The sequence below is a fragment of the Pollachius pollachius genome (assembly GCF_949987615.1).
Source record: "Pollachius pollachius genome assembly, chromosome: 11".
NCBI classification, from domain to species: Eukaryota; Metazoa; Chordata; class Actinopteri; order Gadiformes; family Gadidae; genus Pollachius; species Pollachius pollachius.
In genome coordinates, this window is record NC_136944.1 from 22,720,129 (window position 1) to 22,737,628 (window position 17,500).

Genomic DNA, 17,500 nt, shown 5'->3' on the forward strand with positions numbered 1-17,500 from the left:
GAACCCTTAATTTAAATTTAAGTGTAAGATCAAACGATGCCCCAGAGCTGACAGAGACCCAGGGGCGAAGCCACATGGGGACCAGGGTGGGGTCCCCCCGAGTATGAAAAAATAAAAAATAAGAGTCTAAAATGAAATATATGGACTATTAGTTAGATCTAACTTTGACTTATTATTCTTATTCAAAGTGTTATATTTTGACGTTATGAATAAATATTGCACTTAAAATACCGCCCCCCCCCCGCCCGACAATCAAGCGCCCCGGTCTCCTCCGCCCCCCCCCCGGAGAGCGGTTCCTGAGAGGGGGTTCTCCGGCGTTCCCTCACCTTGTTGACGGCGCCCCGCAGCATGGTGTTCTTGCGCGTGGCTCTCTTCAGCCTCTCGCTGGTGGTGGGGAAGGTGGCCAGCCCCATGGTCCTCCGGTAGAGGCCCCCGCCCCTGGGGCCCGGGCCCCCCCAGGGGCGGGGGCCCTCCTGGGACCCCTTCGCCCCCTCCGTCCCCCGGCTGTCGGGGTGGTGCTTCTTCCCCGCGGCGGCCACGCCCATCCTGCAGGGGGCCCGCTTCCGCACCTTCACGTCCCCCTCGGCCCCGGAGACGCGCTGGGAACCTGGAAACAATCAGAGGGGTTAGGCTGGGGCCAATCAGAGGGTTAGGCTGGGGCCAATCAGAGGGTTAGGCTGGGGCCAATCAGAGGGTTAGGCTGGGGCCAATCAGAGGGTTAGGCTGGGGCCAATCAGAGGGTTAGGCTGGGGCCAATCAGAGGGTTAGGCTGGGGCCAATCAGAGGGTTAGGCTGGGGCCAATCAGAGGGTTAGGCTGGGGCCAATCAGAGGGTTAGGCTGAGGCCAATCAGAGGGTTAGGCTGAGGCCAATCAGAGGGTAAGGCTGGGGCCAATCAGAGGGTTAGGCTGGGGCCAATCAGAGGGTTAGGCTGGGGCCAATCAGAGGGTTAGGCTGGGGCCAATCAGAGGGTTAGGCTGGAACCAATCAGAGGGGTTAGGCTGGAACCAATCAGAGGGGTTAGGCTGGGGCCAATCAGAGGGTTAGGCTGGAACCAATCAGAGGGGTTAGGCTGGGGCCAATCAGAGGGTTAGGCTGGGGCCAATCAGAGGGGTTAGGCTGGGGCCAATCAGAGGGTTAGGCTGGGGCCAATCAGAGGCAGGTTAGGGCCCCGGCGCAGAGACGCCGAGAGACAATAGCTTTTATCCTGATAACTGTAAATGGACTGCATTCATAAAGCGCTCTTCTAACCAGTGGCCTCTCAAAGCGCTTTACAATATTGCCTCACATTCACCCTTTCATGCACCCACTCACACACTGACAGCGGAGTCAGCCACGCAGGGCGACAGCCAGCTCGTCAGGAGCAGTGAGGGTGAGGTGTCTTGCTCAGGAACTAGGGCAAGACACCTACTACTAAGGATCAGAAAATTAACATAGTCGAGTTTTCGATATATACAAATATTTTTTTTGATGTTTTTACAGAAAGTGCAGAACAACTGGATACATATCTGTACATTATTTTAGATTTGTACATTTTCTTTTGGGCCATTTTGTGTTTTCTTTTAAGGCGAAATTTCAAAGTTCTCAGTTCTCACAAAGTGTTTTGAGAGAGACATGCTGAATAAATACATCATGTTTTCAAACTCAAAAAGTAATCGTTTGAATAATCGTGATTTCAATGTTGACCAAAATAATCAGGATTGAGATTTTTTCCATAATGGAGCAGCCCAATCAGGGACACCTCGACGCTCGGCTAGGAGGAGCCGGGCATCGAACTAGCAACCTTCCGGTTACCGGCCGACCCGCTCTGCCACCTGAGCCACATGCCGCCCAGCGACATGTCATCACCCCGGTCGGACCGCTTTGATCACTTCCTGTCTGTGACCACAGTCCCGCCCCCTTACCGTAGAGCTCCTGCCTCTCCCTCTTGTTCCGGGCCTTCTGATTGCCTCCAGCTTGACGATAGAGGAGGGGGTGGGGCCGGTCATGCTAGAGCCGAAGTGGATGTCCCTCAGGGGGCTGGGCTTTGAAGTAGTGTCCCTCGTCACTGTCGTAGCTGTCTTCCTCTTCCTCCTCGTCTGAATTGGGAAGCACATGTACAGGCGTGAGGCGGTTGTGGTCGTTAATAGGCATAATTATGTTTTGTTGGTTTGTTTCTCGTGGCGTATGAAATGGTTCCTCTTCCCGTCGCAAACGGCGTTTCTTCTGCTATTATTGTTTCTCTTTTACGTATGAAGTCGGCATCACACGTCATCATCAAAATTAAAGTAAAGCAGAAAGTATGAGTGTGTGTGTGTGTGTGTGTGTGTGTGAATGTGAGTCCGAGCTTGTGTGTGTGTGTGCCATGTGCTTCTGTGTGTGTGTGTGTGTGTGCTCATGTCTAGACAGTCAGAACCAGACCCAGAGTCTAAGTGCGAGTGTGTTTTTGAGCCTGTGTGAGAGTCTGAGTATGTGTGTTTGTGTGTGTGAGTGTTTGCCTGTGTGTGTGTGTGTGTGTGTGTGTGTGTGTGTGTGTGCGTGTATGCGTGTGTGTGTGTTTGTGGCAGCCTGGCGCTCCGGGCCGCAGTGTAACCCAGCCCTCGGTTCCCCTTTGCCTTCAGACGGGGTCCGCAGACACAGCTGTGCCCCCCCCCCCCGTCTCCCCCGACCTATCACCGGGGTGTCCGGTGTCCCCCACCTACCCCGTCTCCCCCTCCTCCCCCCTGCCACCTACATCTCTTCCCCCCCCCCCTCTCTGGTTTCAGCCGTTCTTAACACATTAACAACACGCCCGCGCAGGAGATCAGCCTCTGGCTAAAAGCGTCCGTAATGGATCGTCCCGCGTTGGAAGACACCAACCAGGGAGGGGGGGGGGGGGGGGGGGGGGGGGGTGGGTCTGTGTGTGTCTTGGCGCCGGGCCTCCGACACTCAGACCCTCAGAATACAGTGGGAAAGCGAAAACGTCACGTTGTCCTGGCAACCGGAGTTTCTGTTCCGAACAACCGAACGAGAGATGGCCTTCTCCCTTGCTTCCATGCGTTGTTTCTTTCAAAATGAAAACAAATCAATTTCAAAGAGGTGAAAATCACGTCCAATCGAAACAAGACGAGGCGTTCCTGTATTCCCCCGGGGTATTAAAAGGAAAAGTTCGTAGACGGTAGTTTATTATTATTTATTTTTTTATACGAAGACGTTCTGTTCTCAGTATTACTTACATCATTGGTAAAGCAAACTCGCAAATCGACTCGCCAGAAAAATCGTTCCTTTACTATAAACCATTTGTGGGGCGTAGGGGTTTCCCCCGGTTCATTTGTTTCGCGTAGAACCGGTAAAATCGGTTGCTATGGAAACGTGACGTCACCCTTCAGTACTCCATCCCCCGCTCGCCGCTGCCCCCCCCCCCCCCCCCCCCCCCCCCCACCGGGGATCCCGTTCCCGTGTCGTCCCGGCGGCTCACCTGGGTCCGATGAGGCGCTCTCCGGGGGGCTGCTGTCGCCGTCCTCCCCCGTGGCCCCCCTCCCTCGCGCCCGCAGCCCGCCGCCCGGGGTCTCGGTGCGGGCGGACGACCAGCTCCTCTTCCTCCCCGCGCCGCCGAAGAGCGCGGGCCACGCCTCCTGGGAGCCGCTGTCCCCGCTGGCTGCTGAGGGAGGGGGCAGACGGTCAGGACGGACAGACGGACGGACGGACGGACGGACGGACGGACGGACGGACGGACAGACGGTCAGGAGGGGCAGACGGACAGGGGGGACAGACGGTCAGACAGGCAGACGGTCAGGAGGGACAGAAGGACAGACGGGACGGACGGACGGACAGACGGTCAGGAGGGACAGACGGACAGGGGGGACAGACGGTCAGACAGGCAGACGGTCAGGAGGGGCATACGGACAGGGGGGACAGACGGTCAGGACGGACAGACGGACAGGCGGTCGGGAGGGACAGACGGTCAGGACGGACAGACGGACAGGACGGACAGACGGACAGGACAGACAGACGGACAGGACGGACAGACGGACAGACAGACAGACGGTCAGGAGGGACAGACGGTCAAGACGGACAGACGGACAGACGGTCAGGAGGGACAGACGGTCAGGACAGACGGACAGACAGACAGACAGACGGTCAGGAGGGACAGACAGACAGACCGACAGGAGGGACAGACGGTCAGGACGGATAGAACCTACTGATCAGACGCTCTCAGAGCACAACAGAGTGGATAGCTACTTTAAGCTTTAGGTGTGTGTGTGTGTGTGTGTGTGTGTATATGTTTTTGTGTGTGTGTGTGTGTACGTATGTATGCATATGTGTGTGTGTGCATGCGTGCATTCGTGTGTGTGCTTGTATGTGCGGGTGTGAGTGTGTGTGTGTTTCTGCGTGTGTGTGAGTGTGCGTGTGTGTGTGTGTGTGTGTGTGTGTGTGAGTGTGTGTGCGTGTTTGGTCTGTGCATGTGAGTGCGCGTGAGTGCATGCATGCATGCATGTGTGTGTGTGCGTATATGTGTGTGTACTAGGTGTGGCTCCAGAGAGAGAGAGCTTCTGAAATCTTACTGGTTCCTACTGAGCAGACGCTTTAATCCAAAGCAGCTCGGAGTGAATTTTAGCTGCTTTAAAAGGTGCTGTAGGTAAGATTTAGGAGCTGTTAACCGAGTGTAATTTGTGATGAACGACCGAGCTGTTCAACAGCTATGAGTGAGTGAAATGATCTGGGAGAATATCTATCTTCAGTTCACAACGCCCGCCTCAGAATGAGACCGTTTTGGTATGAGACAGCTCCTTGCTAGTTTCTGCCTAATCAGGAGATCCCTTCTGGTGATTCGGGGAATCCGTTTTTGCCTGTCAATCAAGGTGCGGGATTGTAATGCTTCTCAATACCAGAGATACTTAGGAAGGGAGGGAGCAGAGAAGGAGGGGATACTCTTTTGGGTTGTATACCTAAAAAATCTCTCTCTCTTCCACTCTGTTCCTCCCTCTCAAGTTACCACACTCCAACGTTACCTACAGCAGCTTTAAGTAGCAATCACATGGGGGTAGATGACCTTCCTCAAGGATCTTGTGTACAGGAAGTGTACGTCATTTTGGGGATCAAACCCACCTGTGTCGCTCTGCCCTCCGGACTCCCGCCTGCCCTCGGCCTTCCTGCTGCCCGGCGTGGCGTGCCTGTTCTTGGGGGCGGAGCCGGCGCCGGTGGGCGAGGCCTCCTTGTCTCTGGAGTCGCCCCCCGGCCCGGACCTCTTCCCCTGGACCTTCAGCCTGGGCTGGGACCCGGGGCCGGACAGTTTGGAGGAGCCCAGGGGGGCGTAGAGACCACCCTTCCTGCAACCCTGAGCTTTTATCTGCAGCAGCAGCAGAGAGAGATGAAAGCACAGCAGGGAGGTGGGGGGGAGGAGTGAGGGAGGGGAGAAGGAGGGAGGGGAGGGAGAGAGAGGGAGGGAGGGGAGGGAGAGAGAGGGAGGGAGGGGAGAGGAGAGGAGAGGAGAGAGGGAGGAAGGGGAGAAAGAGAGAGGGAGGGAGAGAGGGGAGAGGGAGGGAGGAGAGAAGAAGAGACGAGGGAGGGAGGGAGAGAGGAGGAGAAGAGAGGGAGTTATTTCTCTGGTCCCCCTGCGGTTGCCGTGGCAGTGAAGGCAGCGCAGCCTCACGCAGAAGAAAGCGTTTCTCTCCCGCAGAGAGAGGGATAAAGGAATGGAAGATTAATATGGAGATGGTTGTATTCTCCCGGCGGCCGCGGCCGGCCCTCGCGGGGGCCCGGCCCTCATTAGGAGGAGCCGGGGACAAAGGGAAACATCACACGCATAACACAAACCAGAGCCAAACACAAACTTCAACTCTGTGTCTTTAACAAAAGAGACAACAGAAGAGAGAGGGGGAGGGGCACTGACCTGGGTGCTGTTCAGACGCTCAAAGCCCCGATTGGACAGCTTCTTCTTCCTCCTCTGGGAGTCCCCGCCCCCATCAAGCTCCTCGGGCGATAGGTTAAGCCCCGCCCCGATGGACCTGTCCGTCAGGAGCAGAGCAACAGACACCATTAGAGGGGGGAGAGAGGAGCAGGAGAGAGGAGACACTGAGCTGGGGGGGGCAGAAACATCAGAGCAGCAGCGACACTAAAGAGATGAGTCACCGACCGTTTTGGGATTTAGGAGCCTCGCTTTTATTGTCTGATAAGGATAATATGAGACAAGAGCAGAGGAACAGTGTCGCTTACACACACGCACACACACACACATACACACACACAAGAACACAAGCATATACACACACATATACACACACATAAACAAACGCATGTACACAGTCACACGCACACACACACACACACCACACACACACACACACACACACACAAGCATATACACACACATATACACACACATAAACACACGCATGTACACAGTCACACACACACACACACACACGGCTAAGACATTCGACAGATACAACGCTCTAATCCCAGAGTGCCCCCAAGAGTTTCAGGTCCCTTGTTAGATCCCAGTTATTCCAGTGTGTGTGTGTGTGTGTGTGTGTGTGTGTGCGTGCATGTGTGTGTGTTTATATGTATATATGTGTGCGTTGGCGAGAGAGAGAGCTTCTGAATGCTCCAGCGATGGTTGAAGGCATTACATTCGCATGCGGCTCCATTGTTCTACCTCCCAGTGAATCCTCGGATTTCAATATCACTGTGCCCCCCCCCCGCCCCCGACACACACACACACACACACACACACACACACACACGGCAGAGTACAGCTTCACAGGCCAAACACTCACTCAGAGAAAAAGCCCTTGAATGTATGAATCTCTCTGAAGCGCATTCAGCGAGGCCAAGTGCGCTCAGAAACAAAAGGCACCAGTCGCTTTCTGGTGGCGTCAGGATGCTGTCATCAGCCATGCTGCCAAGCGGTCCAATATCATCCATCTCTGGCTATTATTAGAGGCAGACTGGGAGTACTTACGCTAACTGCAGAGCTCTTCCCCCTATCGTACCTATACTGTACATGCAGTTATCTTTGTATCGTGTGTGTGTGGGGGTGTGTGTAGGTGTGTGTGCGTGTTGAAAGATGTGGTTTGTGTTTAACCACTATGTGCAACATTGCAAAACATGTGAATCGTGTGTGTGTGTGTGTGTGTGTGTGTGACGGTTTCTGGTGAACATCGATCGGTGCAGCAGAAGAAGACGAGGGGAGGATGAGGTGGAGGTGTTGGTAAAGAAGTGGGGGACGAGAAGGAGGATATGGAGGAGGAGGTGGTGTTGGTGGTGGAGGAGGTGGTGTTGGTGGTGGAGGAGGTGGAGCAGGGGGGTGTAGCAGACAGTGAAGATGTCTGCTCCGTCGACTGACAGCAGAGTGATGGCGGCGGCAGCGAAGTTTGAGTCGCCGCCGCCGGGCAACCCCACCCCATACTGACATACGTGATGTGACAACGCCCCGCCCCCTTTCTCTCTCCCTCGCTCGCTCACAGATGGGGGAAGCCGGCGGGGTGACACACACACACACACACACACACACACACACACACACACACTGACTAATTAACCGAATTGATTAGCAGCTTGGCCATTGAGCCATCCTGTCCCTTAGGCCCCTCCCCCTTTTCCCGCTCCATTCAGAGAACCGGTGAAGCGAGGGACGGGTTCTCCGGCTACGAGGAACCACCGCACTACACATGTTAATGAGCAGAGCAGGGCTGTCCCCCAGACAGCTGCAGGCTCACACACACACACACACACACACACACACACACACACACACACACACAGACACACACACACACAGACACACACACACACACACACACACTCAGACAGCCACAGCCACAGACACAGACACAGAAAGACACACACAGACACACACACACACACACACACACACACACACACACCGTGTTTCCATGTGATACTGGAGTGCAACACCGGTCGCACAGGGCCCAGGGGCGTGGCCCCGGTGTCTCACACACGGCGCCAAATCCCATTGGCTGGCGGTAAGGACACCTGATCTGAAGGTTTCACTAACTGAAGCGGTCGTTATTCACTGCCACAGAACCCCCTCCCTCTCTCTCCCACCTCCCCTCCCCTTGGTTCGGGTGTGGCTTTCACAAAGAATCATTCTCCCCCCCCCCCCCCCCCCCCCCCCCCCCCAACATCCCCCAGGAGAGGAGAGGAGATGATAGGAGAGGAGAGGAGAAGAGGAGATGATAGGAGAAGGAGAGGAGGAGAACAGAGGAGAGATGATTTACAGAGGTTGTAGCAGACTGGTGGTGACATCATGACATCACCGCATGGCTGCTGGGAAAACTGTGGAGCCATGCCCAGAAGAAAACCACAGAGAGAGAGAGAGAGAGAGAGAGAGAGAGAGAGAGAGAGAGAGAGACAGAGAGAGAGAGAGAGAGAGAGAGAGAGAGAGACAGAGAGACAGAGAGAGAGGGGGGGGCGAGGTGTAATGGAGAGTGTGGGAGAGAAACAGAGATAAAGAGAGAGAAAGTGATGGAGAGAGGAGAGGGATGTGCAGGAGGAGAGAGAGAGAGAGAGAGGCTCCACAGACACAGACCCAGGCAGATCCATTCCCCGCGGGGCGACCGAGGCAGGCAGCAGAGAGAGAGAGAGAGAGAGAGAGAGAGAGAGAGAGAGAGAGGGCTGAGCGACAGCGAGCTCTGAGGTGGTAATACCGGCTCTAAGCCCTCTCAAATCCGCCCATGTTGACGCAGCTAATTGAAACATTACAGCAAAACCCTGTTGCCCGTCGCGATCGGGGCGCGAGAGTGAACAACTGCACACAGTTTAACCACTGTCTTCACAGCTGAGCTTTACTCACTGCCACACGCACGCATGCACGCACGCACACACACACACACGCACCGCTACGGCATCCTAGCCCTCGCTGAGCGAAAGATAAACACAGATATATATTTAGCATCTTATCCTAGCTATCTTGTTGCATATGGGGTATGGGTTAACCTAGTGATGGTTAGTGCTGGCACTTGGTTCACACAAAAACACAGAAACACACACACACACAGACACACACACAGAAACACACACACACAGACACACACACACACACAATGTCAAACCGTCCCCCATACCACCCTACAACCGACGCCCCCCGCCGACTCTGACTGCCCCCTGATAGGCTGGCGGCCGGCCGGTGCTGTGTGATTGGTGCAGAGGGCTGCCACTCACCGGGGCTTCCTGTGGCCCTCAGAGAAGGAGGCGGAGGGGCAGAGGGCCGCCAGCGCCGGCTTCTTCTTCCGGGGTCGCCCCGGGCCCCGCCGCACTGGGCTCCGGGGCATCTCCTCCTTCCTGCTCACACACACACACACACACACACACACGCACGCAGACACACACACACACACACACACAGGCACGCAGACACACACACACACACACACACACACACGCAGGAAGGCACACACATATACACACACACACGCAGGAAGGCAGGCAGGCAGGCACACACACACACACACACACACACACACACACACACACACACACAGACGCAGACGCACAAACGTGAAAAACCACACATTAATATTTGTGCATTGCACACAGACACATATATACATATACAGATGCACGCAAGCACACACACACACGCACACACAGACACACACTTACACACACACACTTACACACATGCACACATACAAAAACACACACACGTAAGCACACACAAAACGCACACAAGCAAACACACACACACACCCACATACATATTCATATTTTTGCATTGCGCGCACACGCACACACGCACACGCACACGCACACACACTGCTCCAGAGGGTGTCACTCACTGGTTCTCGTGTTTCCTCTGGAGCTTGGCAAGCTCCCTCTGCTTCTCTTTGTAGCAGCGCTGCAGCTCGGCTAGCTTCACACGCATAGCTAGCTCTGGGCCGTCCATGGCCTCCATGCCGCCTTTAGCCGGACACACCTGAAAGGGCACATGGCATCGGCATTAGCAATGACTGAAATGACTGAGGAACGCAGCATTAGCGTTCCAGTTAGCGGCGATAGAAGCGCAAGGCATTAGGAGTCACTGAAATGAAAGAGCTACGTAGCGTTAGCGCTCCAGTTAGCAACGATAGAAGCGCATAGCATTAGCGGTAACTGAAATGGCCGAACAACGTAGCATTAGCGCTCCAGTTAGCGATGACAGAAGCAAATGGCATTAGCAGTAGCATTAGCAGTGACTGAAATTACAGAGTAACGCAGCATTAGCGTTTGTGTTCTAGCATTAACGCTTCAGTTAGCGATGACAGAAGCTCATAGCATTAGCATTAGCTAAAACGACCGAGCTACGTAGCATTAGCGTTAATTCATTGGGTGTGTCGGTGCGTTGTCCCACCGGCTCGTTGCGCGGAGTCCAGCTGCACTTCCTGCGCAGGTTGAGGGTCCTTCGGGCCCCGGGCCCCACCGGGCCCCCGCTGGCCCCGCCCACCTGGGACCCCAGCTCCAGGGCGCGGGCCGTCGCCAAGGTAGCGAGGCTCTGGAGGTCGAAGATCAGCAGCTCCTCACCTGGGAGACACAGCGAGGATACGAGTCAGTGATACCAGTGCATCCAGAGACATCAGTGCAGTCATCAATGTTAGCGCAGCAACACAGCACAACGCCACAAGTGTTTAATGTTCTTTGCCTGGGCAGTAAATGAGCTAGTCACGTGACGGTGTCGGATCGGCATTCAACTCGAGTATTCACAATACCCGATTTTTTTAAGCCATTTAAGGCAGTATCTGAGGAATTTCCGTTACTGGTATCGGTATCGGAACCACTCTAATCGATACCAATACGTCAGCGATACAATCGCACTCAGTGATACCAGCGAACTCAGCGAAAACCAGTGCACTCTGCAATACAAGTGCACTAACCGAAACCAGTGCACTATACGAAACCAGTGCCCTCAGCGATACCGGGGCACTCACCGAAACATAACCCTCTCTAAATCCGCCCCGAAGGAACTTATGCGGTCATTTCCGTTGGCCAATGAAAATGCGATCATCTCCAGCATTGTTATTGTTGAGACGGTGTTATGACGGAGATGGACGGGTTATTGTGCTGCGGTGAAAGGCCCGGTAACTGAGTCCGGGGAGGGGGCGTGGCCACAGCGAGCAGAGCTCCAGAGGTTACGCTGAGAGGGACGCAGGCCGCCCTGACAGTGGTTCAGATACTGTGCGGACATTTAATGGATTAGCCACTGTTTGATTCCCATCACATATCGATGGCTCCCGACACAATGCCCGGGTATCAGGGCATGGACTTTAACGTCTTAACAAAACCCTTGGTCCTGGTGAATCACGCCACAGAGCGGAGTGTTGTGCGGATGAGTGCCGCTCCCCAGGGCCGGGAACAACAGCATCATCGTGTCGTTAAAGAACAACAATGCTGACTGGAGAGTTGAGCTGACGATACCTTCTGCGTTCGTCTGAAGGAGCCTCTTTTGGGAGCAGTTAACAGCATTAGGAGGCTTTGAGGAACACCGAGCCTCCTCGCGGTGCACCATTTAAAACAACACACCGCACTTTGAAAAAACAAGAAAGCTTTTAAAAGCCACTTAAGAACAATGGGCTCCAATTAGCCAGGCAGTGCTCGGGGTGTGGGGGGGGGCAGAACACAGTGCTGTTGTGATTACACGCTAACTTTTCAGCGGGCGAGCGGCGCGGCGCACGGGGAGACGAGGAAGCAATTTGCGAGCGTCTCAGTCGCTGTTTTCTGTGTGTTTGTTTCACCGGGAGTCTGTTACCGAGCGAGAGTGTTTTGGTGTTTTGGGCTTTTGCGCGCCACATCGTCCGTCGATCAGCCCTGCAGCCCGACAGAGGAGAGGGAAGTGATCCCCGGTGGAAACCAGAGCAGACCGACAGCGGGGGAAATGAGGGCGGACAGCAGAGGGCTGCAGGCCCTCTGCTGAGAGAGAGAGAGAGAGAGAGAGAGAGAGAGAGAGAGAGAGAAAGAGAGAGAGAGAGAGGGAGGGAGAGAGAGAGAGTGAGAAAGAGAGAGAGAGAGAGAGAAAGAGAGAGAGATAGAGAAAGAAAGAAAGAGAGAGAGAGAGAGAGAAAGAAAGAGAGTGAGAGAGAGAAAGAAAGAGAGCAAGAGAGAGAGAGAGAGAGAGAGAGAGAGCAGCCCTTCAGGAAGCACAGATGCCTTTAGCACCACCAACAGTGAGAGAGGAAATAGGAGGCATGTGCACATAGGTAGCCTCTCTAGAGGAGGGGGGGTGTTAGAATACACCCAGGGCTCTAGAGACCGAGGGGGGGGGAGACAGAGGGATGGGGAGGAGGGGATCACTGAGTGACAGCACCTTGCGGGTAAACCGGGATTTGCTGTTGATGGAACGAGGAGGGGAAATGGGAAGCTGCGTCCTGCCGTCTCGGAGAGTGTGTGTGTGTGTGTGTGTGTGTGCGTGTGTGTGTGTGCGTGCGTGCGTGCCGTGGCCTCACCCTGGCTCTCCCCGTTGGAGCGTTTCCGCTGCCTCAGCTCCAGGTCGGCCATCTCGCTCAGCAGCTCCATGCCGTGGTGCATGCTGGGAGGGGCGGGGCCGGCGGCCGGCGCGCAGAAGGGGAACAGCGGGAAGGGGGGCACGTCGGCGCAGAAGGCCGCGGCGATCAGCAGCTCCAGGCTCCAGTAGCAGGGGGCCGCCGTCTTGCGGGGGGCCGCGGTCACAGCCGGGGGGGGAGGGCCCGCGGGGGGGGACGCACACACCAGGTCCAGCGAGGCGTGGCCCGCCGTCGACTCCTCCCCCTCCTCCTGCTCCTCCTTTGTCTCCTTCTGCCCGGGGGCCCCCGTCGTGGTTTCCCGGGGGCGGGCCGGCGTCGGGGTCTCGGACCCGGGGCCGGCCAGGTGCGGCTCCGTGACCCCTGGGGGGGATGGGGGGTGACCTCCCGCCTCGGTCACGTCCGCAGCCCGGCTATCTCCTTCCACTGCTGCTTCCTGCTCCTCCTCCACTTCCTGCTCCTCCTCCTCCTCCTCCTCCTCCTCCTCCTCCAGGGTGATCACAGCCCTCCGGGGCGACGACTCCTCCGGCAGCCTCGGGAGGGGGAGGGGCGGCGGACAGGAAGCAGCCGTCTCACACACCGGGCTCTCGGCGGGGGGGCAGGCGAGCACCTCCCCTCCGATCGCCTCCGTCAGCAGCACCTCCTTCTCCACCGGCAGGTAGCCGCCGGCAAGCTCCGCCTCCAACGCTGCCCCGCCCTCCTCCACGACCCTCTGCTCCTCCTCCTCCACCTGCTGCTGCTGAGGCTCCGCCTCCAGCCGTGCTTCTGGGAGGGGCCTGACCACCGCCTGGCAGTCTAGCTCTGCCCCCAGGCCGGAGAGGGACGGTGGGACGCGGTCCGACGGCTCCGGAGGGGGCGGGTCCAGGTGCGGGGGCGGGGCCAGTGGGACTTCCTGTGGGGGCGGGGCGTTGCGGTAGCCGAGGGACATGGCGGGGTAGCTGTACCCGGCAGGGAGGTCTACAGGAAACAGGAAACAACCGTTAATACGAGATTCGTTCATTCATCGCAGGCGGGGAAACCACATTGATGATCCACTTTCACATTTTACTTTCACTTTCACTTTCATTTCTTAGTCGAAAAAAGCATCAGACATCTAATCTTTGCACATTACAGACGGTTGACGCGCGAGGGGGTCTGTGGACGTCAGTACGGGGGTCCGAGCTGGGACCTGTGGGGAGGGGGGGATCAGAGGACGGCCCTCTGGTCCATCAGGGCTTTGATACGTTCAGCGAGCGGCGGCCATTAGCCCGACAGTAATGATGATGAAGACACTAAGGCCTGAAGGGCTGGTGCCAGGGGCGATGTGTTTCGCTGTTAGCATCGAGGTGACAGTGCTGGGGAAGACCCAGCCCAGCCGGCGGCCATTTTCTGGGGCTTTGAGCTGTTCAGTCAAACGCCACCCCCCCATGAATCCCCCCCCCGATCCCAGCGGAGAGCACGCAGGCATCATTACCTGCGACGCCTCAACCAATTACCAGCCGTTACAGACGGCTGCAGAACCTCAGTCTGCTCTAACACTCTGTCATCAGCCACAGGCCGCCAGGGTCGACCCAGACTGACTTATGTTGAGTTATTCATCGCCCCAATTCAACTCTTACACAAAACTTTTCACCCGCCCCCTAACTTTGTTCCTAGATAGAGAGAGAGGCAGAGACAGTGGGGAGAGAGAGAGAGAGGGAGAAAGAGAGAGAGAGATAGAGAGAGGGAGAAAGAAAGAGAGAGAGAGAGAGAGAGAGGCAGAGACAGTGGGAAGAGAGAGAGAGAGAGAGAGAGAGAGAGGGAGAAAGAGAGAGAGAGAGAGAGAGGCAGAGACAGTGGGGAGAGAGAGAGAGAGATAGAGAGAGGGAGAAAGAGAGAGAGAGAGAGAGAGAGAGAGAGAGAGAGAGAGAGGCAGAGACAGTGGGGGGAGAGAGAGAGAGAGAGAGAGAGAGAGAGATATAGAGAGAGGGAGAAAGAGAGAGAGAGAGAGAGGCAGAGACCGTGGGGAGAGCGATAGAGAGAGGGAGAAAGAGAGAGAGAGAAAGAGAAAGAGAGAGCGAGAGAGAGAGAGAGAGGCAGAGACAGTGAGGAAGAGAGATAGAGAGCGGGAGAAAGACAGAGAGAGAGAGAAAGAGAGAGCGAGAGAGAGAGAGAGGCAGAGACAGTGAGGAAGAGAGATAGAGAGCGGGAGAAAGAGAGAGAGAGAGAGAAAGAGAGAGCGAGAGAGAGAGAGAGAGGCAGAGACAGTGAAGAAGAGGAGGGAGAGAGAGAGAGAGAGAGAGACAGCCAGGGGGAGGGAGAGAGAGAAAGAGAAAGGGAGAGAGACAGAGAGTAGAGAGAGAGAAGGGGGGAGGGAGAGGGAGACAGCGAGGGAGAGGGAGGGAGAGAGACACAGACATTAATCATATGTTCCCTCTTACCAGGTTCTAGGGATTCTGGGTAATCCTGCGGGGCCTGCCCCATCTTATCCTGGGCGACGCCCACCCCCTTGGAGATCTGGGCGGGGGCGGGGCTGATGGCGGGGGACTGGGCGGCGACGGCGGCAGGGCAGGGGGTGGAGGAGGTGCTCTTGGGGCGGGGCCTCAGCGAGGGGGAGCGGCAGCAGGCCCCGCCCCCCGGGGAGGCCCCGCCCCTGGCCGGGGGGCTGTAGGAGAAGGGCTTGGCGGGTTTGGACGTCCGGCTGGGCTCCAGCAGCAGCTCCTCCAGGTCGATGGACGCCTCGTCCGGCCGCCGTTGCACCTGAGGACACCAAACCGGGTTAACCAAACGCTGGAGGTGTTCCGGTGCCATTTTTTCCTTCCCGATACCGATTCCTGAACTTGAGTATCGATACCGATACCGAGTATATACCGATACAGAATCTAGTAAATACTAACAGCACTTGTTCTTGTCAAAGGGTTCTCTTACGATGACAGCAATGCATTGTCTGCAATTTCTTTTTCAGAACTAGATCATTTAAACTTGTAATCTATAAGTATCTAAATCACTTGTATTCTTGTAGTTAAGCGTACATGCATCAATGTTTTTTTTCCGACTTGGTGGCACGAACACAGGTAGGACGGAGATACACCTTTACTTTTCTGCAAGTGTTTGTGATATTTTTTGCCTGTGTACTAACGGAGTCACGTGTTGGTATCGGATTGGAGCATAGACATGCGTGCTCGCCGATACCAAATACTGCAATTAAGGCCGCATCGGAGGAATTTCTGGGTACGCTCGTACCCAGAAGGACTTAGAACAACTCGTGTGTTGTAGCGCTCTCCAAGCTACGCAGGCTGCAGTTACACAAGGATGTTTTTTTGGGTTTGTTTTCTACAAACCAGGCCATTAGCCTCCCCAAGGAAAAGCAGCCGATCCCAGAGCATTGTTTCGCCGACTAAGAATAGGCCCAGGCTGACGGTAAAGTGTTGAGCGATGATTCGGGCTAAACTGAGCTATTTCTTTACGGCAGTGGTTCTCAAACTTTTTCAACTAGTGTACCCCCTCGAAGATATTTGTTCAGTACCCCCTTCCCCGGCACGAAACATTTTTGGGAGAAAGAGAAAATAAACTACATGAATAATATCTGTGCATTCTATTTGGAAGTGTAAACATGAACATTAAGAGGATGCTTCTGCATGCGCTTTCTTTTCCACAGATTCTCCTTCCTCCTTGTTGTCAGAATTACGCTTCAAACACTAGTCCATTTTCTTGATTTTCTTTCAGTTTTCAGAATTGAAACTTCTTATATTTTATTTCTTTCAGGAGTCCCCCTGCAGTACTCCAAATGACCCCACGGGGTACGAGAACCCCCATTCGAGCACCACTGCTTTACGGTACCACGTCGCATCCCTTGGACGCGTGCGGACCGCGGACGGCGTTCTACAATTCCAATTGGGGCATTCAGCAGACGCTTTATCCAAAGCGACTTACATCGGTCAACACACACATTGCCACGCCGACGGCAGAGTCGACCACGCAAGGCGCCAGCCATCCCGTCAGGAGCAGTCAGGGTTAAGTGTCTCGCTCTGGGACACGTCAACACTCGGCCAGGAGGAGCTGGGGATCGAACCGGCGACCTTTCGGCTACGAGACAACTGCTCCGCCTGCTGAGCGAAGCCGACCCGCGTTTCTCACCTGGGCGGCGTGCGTTGGCCGGTGCTGTAGCTCCACCCCGTGGGCGGCCCGGTGGTGGTGGTGGTGCTGCTGGTGGTGCTGCTGGTGGTGGTGCTGCTGGGGTTGGTGCTGCCCTCCCGCCGCCGCCGCCGCCGCCGCCGCCGCCGCGGCCGCCGCCGCGGCCGGGTGGCTCTGGTGCTGATGCTGCAGCTGCTGGTGCTGCTGCAGTGCGTACAGCTCCTGTTGCCGTAGAAACTGGGAGCGGGAGTACACAGCCGGGTGCTGCATGTGGGAGGGGGGGCCGCGGGCGCCGTAGACGGGGGGCCACAGACCCTGCTGCTCCATCACGTCTAATGAGAGAGGGGGGGGGGGGGGAGAGGGTGAGGGCGGGGTCATGAGACGGGGGTCTCGTCTCCTCCCACCCGGGGCTCCACCCGCCCCTCACCCGTCGCCACGGTTTCAACTTCGTTTCTAAGCGGCGCTTTAAATGATGCCTCGAGTCTTTCGGCGTTTCCCGCCCACACGCACGGAGGGAACCGCGTTCCGATGTGCGCCCTTTTCTTTGTACATACTGATGTGTTACAAGAAGGATTTTGTTATTCTTTTTATTGTCTCTGTAGAAGAGAGGGAGAGAGAGAGAGAGAGAGAGAGGGGGGAGAGAGAAGAGAGAGAGAGAGAGAGAGAGAGAGAGAGAGAGGGAGGGGAGAGAGAAGAGAGAGAGAGGGACAGATGGAGTGAGAGAAAAAGAGGAGAGAAAGAGATGGAAGAGAGAGAGAGCAGTAATCCCACGCTCCACCCCGCTATGAAGGGAGCCCGGTTCTCTTAAAGCCGCCCTGAGGATTCAGAGGAATGCAGAAATCAGCCGTCCTACAATGAAATCATGTGAACAGATTTCCACCCGGACGAGGATGGTGACGGTGATGAAGAGGATGACGGTGTTCATGGTTCATCAGGATGAACCCACGACTCGTTCTC

At 55.8% G+C, this 17,500-nt stretch overlaps 1 protein-coding gene across 1 annotated transcript in view; it reads right to left on the minus strand.

Annotated features, from left to right (window-relative positions):
• Nucleotides 1-17,500, minus strand: part of bahcc1a (BAH domain and coiled-coil containing 1a) — a gene marked incomplete at its 5' end in the record, with an annotated part of 48,641 nt that overhangs the window by 12,663 nt on the left and 18,478 nt on the right. Inside the window, 13 exon segments of the mRNA XM_079746201.1 lie at nucleotides 327-607; nucleotides 1,904-1,948; nucleotides 1,951-2,011; nucleotides 2,013-2,077; nucleotides 3,436-3,618; nucleotides 5,067-5,307; nucleotides 5,851-5,965; nucleotides 9,144-9,263; nucleotides 9,761-9,897; nucleotides 10,312-10,481; nucleotides 12,398-13,408; nucleotides 14,851-15,169; nucleotides 16,547-16,875. Of these exon segments, the coding sequence (XP_079602327.1) occupies nucleotides 327-607; nucleotides 1,904-1,948; nucleotides 1,951-2,011; nucleotides 2,013-2,077; nucleotides 3,436-3,618; nucleotides 5,067-5,307; nucleotides 5,851-5,965; nucleotides 9,144-9,263; nucleotides 9,761-9,897; nucleotides 10,312-10,481; nucleotides 12,398-13,408; nucleotides 14,851-15,169; nucleotides 16,547-16,875 (3,077 nt within the window).